This window comes from Saccoglossus kowalevskii, chromosome 7 (assembly GCF_978046115.1).
Source record: "Saccoglossus kowalevskii chromosome 7, keSacKowa6.1, whole genome shotgun sequence".
In the NCBI taxonomy this organism is placed as follows: domain Eukaryota; kingdom Metazoa; phylum Hemichordata; class Enteropneusta; family Harrimaniidae; genus Saccoglossus; species Saccoglossus kowalevskii.
In genome coordinates, this window is record NC_140647.1 from 19,403,898 (window position 1) to 19,417,850 (window position 13,953).

At 33.2% G+C, this 13,953-nt stretch overlaps 1 protein-coding gene across 2 annotated transcripts in view; it reads right to left on the reverse strand.

Moving 5' to 3' along the window:
* The window catches only part of LOC100377709 (kinesin heavy chain), a 34,098-nt gene extending 22,437 nt beyond the window's left edge, over positions 1–11,661 (reverse strand). The window contains exon 1 of one of the 2 annotated variants that reach the window (XM_085501260.1): positions 11,232–11,661. In XM_085501260.1, coding sequence (XP_085357386.1) covers positions 11,232–11,366 — 135 coding nt within the window. In that variant the 5' untranslated portion in view covers positions 11,367–11,661. The remainder of the gene's footprint in view (positions 1–11,231) is intronic. The other variant, XM_085501261.1, reaches the window with a different exon arrangement.
* Between the last annotated feature and the right edge of the window lie 2,292 nt (positions 11,662–13,953).

The following is a 13,953-nucleotide window of genomic DNA, read 5'->3' on the forward strand; positions in this document are numbered from 1 at the left end:
CCTATATATGTAATATCAAAGCAATTGCACTTGCGGTTTTTAACAAGAAGTCGAAAATATCACTTTTTACCAAAAATGACAAAAATATTCACCAAAATTAGAGAATTAAAGATATCATTACAAAATGAACAAATCTGAGAGAGGTCCACATGTAGTACCTATATATGTAATATCAAAGCAATTGCACTTGCGGTTTTTAACAAGAAGTCGAAAATATCACTTTTTACCAAAAATGACAAAAATATTCACCAAAATTAGAGAATTAAAGATATCATTACAAAATGAACAAATCTGAGAGAGGTCCACATGTAGTACCTATATATGTAAAATCAAAGCAATTGCACTTGCGGTTTTTAACAAGAAGTCGAAAATATCACTTTTTACCAAAAATGACAAAAATATTCACCAAAATTAGAGAATTGAAGATATCAACATGAAATGAACAAACCTAAGAGAGGTCTACCCAAGGTACATATACACCAAGTATCAAAGCATTCAGGCTTGTAGTTTTCAAGAAGAAGTCGAAAAAGTAAAACATTGACACGGACGACGGACGACGACGACGGACAATCACTCATATGATAAGCTCCGCTCGACAAAGTCGACAGCGGAGCTAAAAAAACACATTCCAGAATTTAAAATCAGCCATTTTTTCCACTGAACAATAAAGTATCATTTTGCAATAACAAAAATTTCACATTTACATAATTTATGTTTGAAACATTGATGCAAGGTCAGTTTAATATTTCATACTATGTTTACATACAAAAATATTTGTATTCAACGCTATTAAGTTGGCAGCAAAACTGTGTTTAGGTCAAATGAATACAGACTATCTAGTCATTATTTTGACCCGTGTAGTCAGAGGAATGAGTCATAAAGGTCACAGACTTAACAGTGTTGTTAAAAATAAAAATCCTGAGAAATATCCAGCTCCAAAAATTTTACAGAGGTTCATTCATCAATGGCTATATTATTATACAAGTCACCTCAGAAAAATTCTCAAACTCCTTTGAGAGGGACACACACAATATAACAGTGTTTGTCTCAGTGTAATCCGACTATTATAGAACAAAGAATAAATACTGGTTTCCTACATTGTATCAGTTGTTGATAGCATAGCACTCTGAGATACCTACCTAATCTATGTCATGAGGCTGAAACAGGGAATTCCATTTGCATCACATGAAGATGAATATATTTATTAAATTAGCTTAGTTTAATTGTATTTAATTTTTTTGAGGCATTTGTTGAAAATGTTGCATTTTTCTTTCCAGACTGACAAAGTGAAACCACGCAAGAACTGACAACAGTTATGTACATGTCATATTTAGTGATAAATCCACTAGACAAGTGAATAATTAAAGTAAACATGGATATCCTATCAAGATACAGTTCTGATGTGTGTGTATTCATTGACTACAAACATAGCACTGCAAAGGCAAACATCAAAAACTATGACTGGCATTAAATGAATTAAAAATCATTGCATTCAAAAAATAAAATTGGAATAAGAACCATTATTATATCAAGTTTTAAATTTAATCTTCATTTTGAAAATTAATACAAGTAACAATAATATCATTCATGGGAAGAGACTATGTTTCACTTCACGAATATAAATATTCAATATTTTCATAGTGTCTACTGGGATAATTTAACAATACATAAATGTCTGAACTAAGAACAACTGCTCCACCTACACAATATGTATATATATGATTAAAATTACAGCAGTATTTCTGAAATTTGGTAGAATCCGAGACAAATGAGTGTAATGTCAATACTACTCGTTAAATATAATATGGGAGTGAATACTGCCTGACAACGGTACGTGATAATAATGCACGATGTCACCCACTAGAGGCCCACATAGTGAAACATCACAATCACTCATTTACCGGTATATCAAGCTACTTTACCTGAAAGCAATACATTACATAATCTATTTTATTGGTTCTTATTTTATTACACTTTCCATGACAGTCAGTTATGTACAATATTGTAATACAAAATGAATGATTCACACATGCAATGATGTCTGGACAGTGCTTCATGGAAGGATATTTTATGTGTTCAATGTTGTATGATTGATGGTAGATTTTTTGTATTCACTCCCATATCACAATCAGTACCATACCGAGACATGTACAGATATCTGAACCTGACTAGCATACAAAATGTAGGTGTTTCCCACCTGTCTAGATTTGCATAGCAATGCAAAGTCATTGGTAAAGCTGAATAAACATATACATCATCTTTAATAGTATGGCCCCTCCATATCATGTGATCAATATACATTTTTATACATCTTACATCAGATTTAATGACACTCTAGTATTTATACTAAATGCCTTGCTATCTTTCTAAGATGAATTGATTTTAATACTAAAACATAGCCAGTAGCAATCCAATATTGTTACTGTTTACATAGTGTCTAATCTATGCACCGGTATTACACAAGTGGCATGAGAACTAAGAAAACTTATGGGTTAGAACATGCTGAACACATTGCAGTCCATGTCCCTGCGTTTCATGGAAGATGTTGCGTTAGTAGGTTCAAATGGCAGATTCCTTGGTGGTCCACTAATAGAATGAGAATTAGTGGAATTTGGAAACCAATCCTGGCTGGGGCATATACTTCTGATCCATTACGTGTTAACCCCTCAACAGGAGTGTAACATATCTAGTGATTATGGCCATGCTTGGTTTTACGAGTAACCTTATTGAGAGATCAGTAGAGCTTTTAGAAAAACCCATGTGAGATGATTTACCAGTATGATCTGCACACTGTCTTCCCTTCCTTGTTGTGCCCAACAATATTAGTTATTTCTGATATATTTGCTACTGGTATGAAGCAAAGCAAACATATTAACATCAACTAATCTAGAAGTGTTCCTTGATGGCCAAAAGGAGAACATTTCTGTGTTCAGCTCCAATCCCAGAAAGATTATGATCAGAATCAGAGATTCTGATTTTCTCACATTGATCAGAAAATCAGGAGACAAAGTATGCTCCAAATTGATTGAATCCCTTTGACAAGGCTCTCCTCTTGATTGAGAACAGTTGGCTTCCAGGTCTAGAGATGCCTAAGGGACCATCTTTGTGATAAGAATTACCATCAATTCCGAGAGCCTAGCTGGCCTACCAATTTGAAAAGTTTACAGCGTCTTGATAATATTCACTTGTACCGATTGTACAAATGTAGCCCAAGAAATCTTTTTTTTGGTACTTGAATCCATGTTGAAACTTGTGAGTACATGATACTTAATTTTCTGTAGCAGCCTACAGTTTGGTACAAAAACAACTGGAGGGTGACCAGCATTGAAAAGGACTAGCACAGGTGGAAGGAGCATAGGCCGTGTTTCTTTTTGAGGCTGTTGTTTGTTCTGTTCCCCACACTTGATTTGAAAGTGACAAGTCATTGACATGACATGTTCCCCGTTGTAAACGTATCTGAAAGCATTCAACCATTTTGAATCAGAACTCGTACAACACACACATACATACATGTAAATTTTGAATATTGAAAATGCTTGATTTTTAAATCACATGCACCAACATAAACCATTCAGTGAAATGATTGGTGATGTTGCAAACTAGTGAGGCAATAACATGTACATGTAGCTATTAAACTGAATGGCTGAAATAGGGTATTTAGAAATATTGTTCCCACAGTAAAATTGATGTCATTTGGAATTTGTTGAATTGGGCTGGGAAACAAATGTATCATTGCATATGTGACATGATGGATGATGCTTGTATAAAGTTTGAGCATAATCAGTCAAGGCATGTCAGAGATGCAAGTATGGCACTGGAACAGCATTCGTGAAACAAAATGGCCACAAATTTATCATTTTTAATTCAATCTAAATAACACACCGACATGCAATTAAAGCGAGGGAGTCGTCACCTACGCATGCTTCAGGTGGCCATAGCGTGTCATTGTTTACAAACAAGCGTCTATCCATGAGCCTTTGCACTCTTAGCGTGTGTTGTTGTCATTGCTTGGGATTCAATTCCCGCAAGAATTATCCAAAGATGTTCGATATTTGTGTGAAGTTCAGTCCAAGGGTAGATGGGAATATCCAAGGAATACATACTACAGTGACGTCTCTTGCTCTCATTTGAACATTTGAGCTTCTGCTACAGAAGAATCTACAGAAAACTTTTTCATGTATATTCACGACCATTTGAAAAAAAGTATACACAACAAGAGACCCATTGCATTCTACTAAGTTCACACAAAACTAATATTTTACAATGACTGGCTGCCTATGTTTACCATACACTTAAATTGAGTATTTGCCTTGCACTATAATACATTATGGCCAATGGCCTTTGAGTGGTAAATAAAGACCATTATAATATATTCATCTCCGTATTGGTGGTAAACAAAATGATACATTACAGGATATTGAGTGCAGAAACAAAGAAACTGTTCAACGTTAAAGATATTTTCCTGTTTATTAATATACCATACCTTTGCATGGAAATGTATTATGGCTGAAAATATTCAGATTAAACAAGAAAAACACAATTATTTAAATACATTATGTATGTTTGCCAAACATTTACTACTACTACCCCTGGTATTAGCATTTTAGATGCCAAATCACTAAATAAAACCACATAGTTTGTTTTCATATTTTTCATAATTTTGATCAAGACTTGCAAGCCAATGGCAAATTATATCTGTTTGGTTCAAAATCAATGAAGAAAATAGAGAAAACTGCATATAATGTTACACCTTAATGTTAGTTGGAAAAATAATGACTTAACAAGTTACTTATCGTTATACTTAGTAGTTCCTAGTTATCAGCAGTAATGATATTGAATACATATTTAGCTTTTGACCGGAGATAACCAAATATCATGCATTATTCATAAACAGCTATTTATTAAGTACCTGCATGACTGTACCAGATTAATTCATGTCATTTTTAGTTTTCAGCTTAATGCATTTTTCTCTAATTCCCAACATTATAATTTTCTGCCATTTTCACCATGCTGGCCATTCCTATACATGTTTTATCATTATCAAGTGACATTTTAAAATTACTGTTTTTTGTCGACACTATTAAAAAACCCCACCTGTATCACAGTATTTACTTAGGTATTATATATAGCAAGAACCAAAGTAATTCCAGAGTCAAAATTTCAAGTCTGTGGTCCACCAACAGATTCTCAGATTTTACTTGTGGCAGGTGGTCGTAGAAATATTCAACATTTCCTCCCTGGTCATTTGACCAATCAGAATTAGTTACAGGTTGTGAATTTTATTGAAACAAAAACATAATTTGTAATGAAATATTTTTTATTTATTATTGATTATCTGATACTCATACAAGTGAAGGGAAAAAGGCACTTTTCATTTTTGTAGAGAGCAACCAGTCTGTTATAGCCCACTATGAATTTATTAATAAATCCCTCAGAACAAAATAAACAGCTTTTGGTTACTGGTAATTTTTTTTTAGACCTGCTTCTCATTTTAGTTTATTATTTGGTAGACACAATGTATTGTATCAACTAAATTTTGTGTATGTTTTGTATTAGTCATTATATAGCATACACACGTATGTAAGACAATATCATTTTAGTGTAGTCATGCAGATATCAGAAACTGGTGGTATGTACACAGCACAGATTTACATAAAGTACACTGAAATCAGCACGTATGCAGCATCTATTTTGGATCAAGTGGCCGGTCATATAGTGATCAACTGATAGACCACTGTGCATCACACGACACGGCACACCGTATAGCATGTCACTGAACTATAGGAAAAAGCAAATTATTCAATCGTCAATACTATAATGTACTGAATAAAGCATCAAATAGATTGCATTCTTATTTCTTAACTATTTCTTTAAATGTTTGACTAACTGATTAATACAGGGAGAGTAGAACAAAGTACAGTATGCACAGCGGTAGAGTAGCACCAAGCACTGTCATCACGAAGACAGTCAACCAGGAAGTAACATACTTTATGATAGCCGATAACCTTGCTATTATACATCTTTTCAGGCCAACATATACATTTGTACCATTACACAACTTAGTTTTAGTGCGTATACATGTAATAGTTTTGGTATATTTGATGACTAAAATCCTATCTTTTCTAAATGTGCTGAAATGAAGACTGTAGGTTTGAATTTAATGTAACTGAATAACGCACTTGATCCCACATGTGTAATGTTGATATGAGTAGTAAGGAAACTATCATATTTGCTTGTAGCATTTACATAAATTACAGAGATGTGTTTATGTCCAAAATAAGTGATATTTTAATGGTTCAGCATTCAATTTTTTTTTGCAAAATACACTATTCTTTCTAATGAACTTTCAAATAGAAATGAGGAACTAGAAAATGGCTCATAAAAAAAAAAATCGCCATAAAATATTTACATTAGACTTGCATAGCATACAGTCTTTTGTTTATAAATGGTGAAAGCCGACTCAATAATATTCCGCCAATCAGCATTAAGATTGAAATGAAGTTAGATTTTCATAAACATCGTCAAGTTTTTTTTTTTATGATGGCACTGCAAGACAGTGTTGAAGGTACACTAAGGATAATAGGCATGTACCAAGGACAAGTCGTTGATGTGTACATACTGTATCTGGTCACGAGAGCACTCACCGGTAGCAGATAGTCCCTAACAGGGGGACGACGTAAAAACTGGAAAGTTTAATTATATATTTGGGCATAACTGTTCTTATTATTTTGTTTCCGTCCGTCAAATCCTCTGATATGTATATCACACCATTTTGTGACGTCATTGAAATGATCATTAATATTAATAGCAATTCCTTGCAAGAGACACAAGTCTCTTGTTTGTTTTGCGGTAACACGACTTTCACCATTTATACACTTACATAATAATTATTTTATTTATTGTAAAAACAAGCAATATTTACGTGAAACCAAATGATCATCTGTGATCATCTACAAAATGTTGCAGAGTGAATGTAGGAAGATAAACCCAATAAACGCAAAGATACACAGAATCGAAAAACACAATGGTGTGTGACTCAAGATGATGCCTATATATTTACATGCAAGTCAATACTGCAGGGCTTGTTATTTTGTTTACATCAAAATCAGTCAACATAAATGTACAATTCTAATTCTGTCTTTGTCATGTCTGAAGGAGATCAACATATTTACCATAAAGTAAGTAATCCAGTGTTTCATACACAATTATACTAAGCTAATACAATGGATAATGAATGTCTACAGTGTACATTGTCGTATGAAATTGAAATATTCATGCCACGCACAATGATCAAAACCAAGAAAGAATGCTTGACATCATACCGAGTTTGAATACAAATGTCATTAGGCCAGGCATGTCTGAAAACATCATTGAGATATTCATGTCATGCCTCTGTGTTTTCAGTCGACCATAACGGCTAAAATCATAAAATAAATTGACATAATCCACAGTATAATGTCCTAACCACAATGAAACTGTATGATGCAATATTATGGGAAAAATATTATTGTCTTGGTTTGAATCATTAGACCCTATTGTTTACACTTCAATTTCATAATTTAAAATCATAATTTTAGACACTTAAGTATATTAAAATTTGCTGTGCAATTGGATGCAATGCTCCCTCCAGCCTTATTTTCGCTAAATTTTCTCAGTCAGGTTTATAGGTTATATATTCTATTTTATTTTATTCATTTTAGATTCACATTCCATACAGTGGCAATCATACACACAAGTCACAAAATATTAATAACAGTGTGTCATATGACAGTCAGAAAAAAAATCAAAATTGATGTCTGCATAAGCCTCAATTAGCCAAGGATGATCACACATGAATTTATTTTACTAAGAATTTTGTTGTGTAACACTTCATTCAAGAACAAATCCAAACAGGAAAACACAGACAGTAATTCATATGACTAGTATACCTTTAACAATACTACAAGCTGAGAGATTACACCATGCCTAGTGTTCCGTTCTGCATCCGCCTGAGGATCAATTCACTAGGTTTTCACAAAGTACATGCATGACCAATTATTTATTTTATTTAATATCAAACGAAAAAGCTACTGTTACAATTACACAAAAAATTGTTTAAAAATTTGTAAAAAATATAATGATTTATATTCATATCAATAAAAATATAACAGAATGTCAGCAATTGTCAACTAGGAAAATTACTAGATGTGAGGAAATACTTTCACTGCATAATAAATAATTTTCATTAAAATTCAGCGTTTTGTTTTTCAAAAAATTTATCTGATGACCCTACAATTTGTTTTTCATCTTCTGCATTTAAATAGAATGTACTAATCTTAAAAAAATTAAGAAAATGATAACTTATTTTTAATTCAGTTTTCTGTTATTGAAAAAATATAATGTTGCATAAAAACAAGCCATGTATGCCACAGTCCCTGTTGGTTATCAAAGTTAAGAAGTATATACTGTAGTTTTGTTTATAGTAATATAGTTGGAACATAAACATGTCATGCTTGATTATGATTTTTTAACATTAAAATTACTGACATGCAGTCATCTTGCATCTGATCTGAGTATTGTCCATATTGAGAGACATTGCTCTAGAACAGCATTATTTAAAACAAAATGGCCACCGGTAGGCCATTTTGAATTTGATAGTCAAACCAATACATATGTATATCTATGACATGATGTATAATGAATATATAAAACATAATCGTAAGGCATGTCAGAACCGCATTAATTAAAACAAAATGGCTGCCAGTCAGCAATTTTAAATCAGATCTGAAAAACAAAATGAAGTGCACTAGGGCCCCATAATGTCTAACGTACATGTATGTAATAAAGTTTGAACAAAATCCATCCATAAAAAAATGAAATCTGGTTTTGGCATGCCAGGAAAACTTGATTTTTTTGATGATTTTTAGCACAAATTTTGAATCTGATCATCAAACCAATACATGATGTAGAGTGAATATATAAAATTTGAACCTAATCAGTCAAGCATGTCAAAGATATGGCACTGGGACAGCATTCATTAAAACAAAATGGCCACCTGTCTGCCATTTTGAATCCATCTGAGAAACAAAATGACGTCCCATTATGTCCAATGTATCTACCAAGTTTGAACAAAATCCCCCTGTAAACAGCCAAGATCTGGTTACGGAATGCCAGAAATGCCCGATTTTGATGATTTTTCAGCACAGAAATGGCCGTCATTCGGCCCTCTTGAATCAGATTGTGAAACAAATGTGCATATGTATAATATTATGTATGATTTATGTGGGAAGTTTGAATGTAATCAGTTCAGGAATGTCAAATATACAGGTTCGAATGCACACACGGATGCACAGACACACGGATACACACACAGGGGTCAATACACGAGTCCCCGTTTTCAGACTACGTCCGAACGAAGCCTAAAAATCCCTGCATTGACTGAAGAATAATTATGTGAACAGCTAACAATATACATGTAGGTTATCCAACACTGAAAACGCATTTGTCTGTTTTGTTTAAAATACTGACTGATTCAGTTAAGAATCTACATTGGCATGACGGGCATTTGTGTAAAAAGGAGTGTGTAGTTATCTCTCAAAAATATGGTCTTGGCGATAAAATCAGTAGATAGCAAGTACTTTCTTGGTGGATGAACTTCATATAGGACACATACATGGTACGATATCAATTATTTAACAATAAAATATCATTATCAAACTAACTTTCAATAATCATCTCAGATTGCGTTGAAAGCAAAATGGGGCGACAATGAAGATGAAATATTATTTGCCCTCTTACAGCAAGATTGAGTAATTACTTTGTTTTGTTGTTTTTTCAATAAGCAACGCATACTACAAATTTGGGTTAGGATGGGGAAGGGGGCGTCTAATATATGGAAAAGTGAATGTTGACAAATTATCTTATTTTATTTCTATGCTGAACACTACACCTGGCCCCACCACCAAAGCCAAGACATGAAATCCAAAATCATCAAGAAGTAATTTACCATGACGTCATAGTTTGTTTGCTTGTGCGCAACAAGATGTGTGGCCATATTGAATCCTATATTCACTAGTTCGCTCATTTGGACGTTTCAAGACATTTTCGTCATGTTAAGACAATCTGAGTGCACTTTTTTTTTCATTATTTTTTAAATAATTAAGGTCATTGTGTGAGAAGTTTATTCATCATGAAAGTGTTGGTATGTACAATTTGCATCACAAAAATTGTATCGTATATAGATTACCATGCACTTCTATTCTACACCAACGCTGCGTTACGGTATGCGTCAATGCAAATCTGTAAGTTGAACCTGTTTTTCTGAAACTGAACAAAGCACTACTTAAAGAAAAAAATCCACACTGACTGCATAAAGCAAAACTGAGTTGAAAGCTGGGCTTTCTTAGACCATAAGTCTATGCTTAGACTATATGAAATTATAAAGAAAATATGTAATGGGCACAATACAGTCAGATGGAGGGAAAGCACGGCAACTTGGCCTCTGTGGCCTCCATGAATGTTGATCTCTGTGAATTGTAAACTCAGGAACAAGTAAAAGAATCTTCCCAACACCTTTATAAAGGACAGTTAAAATAAGGTTTTGGAGAAGATTCAAACATAGAGACAGTCCTGTACATAAACAAAGACTGTAAACATAGCCATATTTTAACATAAAATCAATAAACCAAAAAAGATGTATTTTTATTATTAATGGAAATAAATAATTTTGCATAATCCATATATACCAAATACTGTAACCAAAAGCAGCAAAATGAAAACTAAATAAATTGATGTTTCACCTTGTAACATAAGGTTCAGGGTAAATTATAATTTGTAAACACACCATCCTTTCGATTCGTAGCGGTATCATGATTTTTAAAAAATGATGTGTCAAAGAATTCAAATCTTATTTGAAGATCAATAACATTTAAGTAACACAGTAACAGGAAACAGTCGTGACTAATAAATGTCGATGTAGAAAAAGGGCGAAAAATTAAAACGCCGACTGTTTATGATAATGATCATGAATTATTTAAAAGCTAGAATATCGACATATAGTCGGTGGATGTAATGTATATGTGAAAATAGAGTACGTGGACAATATATTCAAACAATCTACGATCAAATAAATACAAAAAATATTGTGAAATAATGGAGCATCCACTAATTGTCTTGGAATGCTAATTAAATCAGAAAATATGAAGCGAACATCAGTGATCCTGCTTGACGGATTGATTAAAAATACAGCTTACCCCTATGGATATTGTAGTGTCGTCCTGGCTCGGGAATTTCACGATAACCGAAGCACCAGAAGCCTTTTCGGAATTGTTCATTGGCCGAATACGACAACATACTTTGATGCTGCACTCCGAACCGGAGTCTCCCATGTTTATGCGTCAGATAAACACTCCGTCAAAAATCCAACTTCGCCTCCACTGAAATCAGGCGGACGTATACATTCACAAGATGGCGGCCATATAGCTAAAAAGGTCTCCGCTGTTTTCGACGATGATCAGATCAAAAATTGCTTGAGTAATGCCGTCGATAATTTGTAAATAAAGAGCCAAAACCTTTATATATATCTACCTCGAGAATATAGTGAATCAGAATAAAATAAATCAAAAATATTTAAAGGTATAAACGAATATGAAACGACAGCTCAATCCGACCGTCCCAAGATGAAACTGTGCATTCTGGGATCGCAGCCAACACAAAATGACGTCATCTGCTTCAAATTCTCGCATTTCACGAGACTATACTGTCTATGGTCACAAATATTATAATAGGGCAATTCAATCCCCGGAGTTCGCGTGATTTAATTCGTCTGGAGCGGAGCAATATTTGATTCGCATTCTTGGCAGTTATTTCATATTTTAGTCATTATTATTTCAGCGTAAACAAAGAAATGGCCTCCCATAGTCGCAGGCACAGTCTTCGGTCTTTGCTCAAAAGAACCAATTTAACTTTTCCTGGAATTGTATGTATATCGAGGATTAAATTGATAACAATTTCGGTTCAAAAGATACTAAAGTGAAAAAAAGCGCAACTGTTCTTCATTTATTCCTAATTACCTGAAATTAGTAACCTACATAATTTATTGTTTTTGTTATTGTTTTTGTTAAATTCTATTGGTTTGACAGTTAAATGCAGAATAAATTCTGCTAGGTGAACCTCAATTCGAAACAAACATTGAATGACATTGCTAGATGTAAAAACGTTCAAAATTTAGCATTTGTTATTGACAATAAAAAAATCAAAATTAGACACACATCTACAGATATGGAAAATTTGTTTAATTTACTGACAAAATAAAAGCTTAATAGTAACTGTTGTAGTTGTAATACTTTCCAGTGAATGTTTCATTGTAATGTAAGTTATTTTAAATAAATAGTTAGTCTGGATATATAATACATATACATAATACGCAATAAAATGTAAATCGTATTCATGACGTGTTGCTAGGTTAGTATTCATATACAATGTATGACACAGAAGTATATATAGCCGTTGATATATATATATATATATGGTCTTTATTTACAAGTTTAAGGCCATCGGCCCATAAAAGTATAATACATAAATATTCTTAAATTACAAAAAATCAGCAATATCGCTCCTAAATTTCAATGTGTGATAAGCATAGGCTGCCAAACTTTTTAATAATATTGGTTTCTTGTGAAGTTAATAATTCTACAAATTTGTTCTATTAATTGGTGTATCAATTGATTTTGTTGTGCCTAAAGTCACCTGTACAGCCACATACAATTTTTATTCCTGGAGACAGTAACTTGAAATTGGGGATTCTATTTTGACTCAGGATCCCACACAATCATCCTTGTTAGTACACTAGTTGTTGTTGCAGTTAATATACAAAATACATGTAAAACATAATAACTTCTTGGTATGAAGCTTATCCGTATCTCACTTTATTAATGTATTATAATAATAGTATTTACTGATCAGAAAATGGCTTTGTCAGAGTATTATATATTAAGGTAGAAGACAACTCATAATGTTTGAAAAAAATGGTCATACATTGCATGACAATGTTCATTGGTTTATTTATGTAAAATGTCCCACGGCACCGTGAAATAGCATTCTTTTGTTTGTTACTGTGACATATTTTGAGAAACTTATCCTAATATTTTCCTAAAATTGCTATTTTTGAAACAATTCCATGGAACACAATGTTACAAAAATTGCATTTTTTTGGCACTTTTAATACCCTGATTTTTGAAATAATCGAGGACAACAAAAAGTACTCCATCATTCACAATATATGATTTGTTCGGCTTATGTCACGTGATTACATTTTGAGATATGGAATAATATCTCTGCCATAGGAACCAATGATAATTTTTTTATAATACTGTCAAAATGACCACTATCCACTAACATTCAACCATCATTTTCTTGAAAATTAACCTGAAGACCCACAACTTTTCAAACTTAATATTCTCATATTTCCCGGAAGTCCAATTTATTTGAAAATGACTAAATTCTAGGTATTTTTATTTATGATTAGACTTGTACTTTAATGTGTATGCATTTCTATAGCGTGTAGAAGTTTGGTGTGTAGAAATTGAATACACGTGTTTCCTGTTTATTGTATGTTAGTAATTCATTGAGATACATGATGAATGAACTCAGTGTATGTGTGTGTGTGTGTGGGGGAGGGGAGTGAGTCGTTACTGTCTAACTATACAAATTTAGACAATGTGTGTTACCACACAAATCATCTGTCTATGAGAAAACAAGCCTGTCCGTGCTGTCCTGCTATAAATTAACCAGGTCCGGTACAACACAGTCACCTGCTGACATATGATGTAAGGATCCTCCAAAGTTGCATACCTGTTAGTGGGATAATGATTATACTCAGCCCCCCCCCAATCGACTCTGGGACTATGGTTTATTCGCCTGTCGTAATCCGCCTGGGCCAAGTACAACCAGTCGTTTTATGGTGTTCCAATGGGG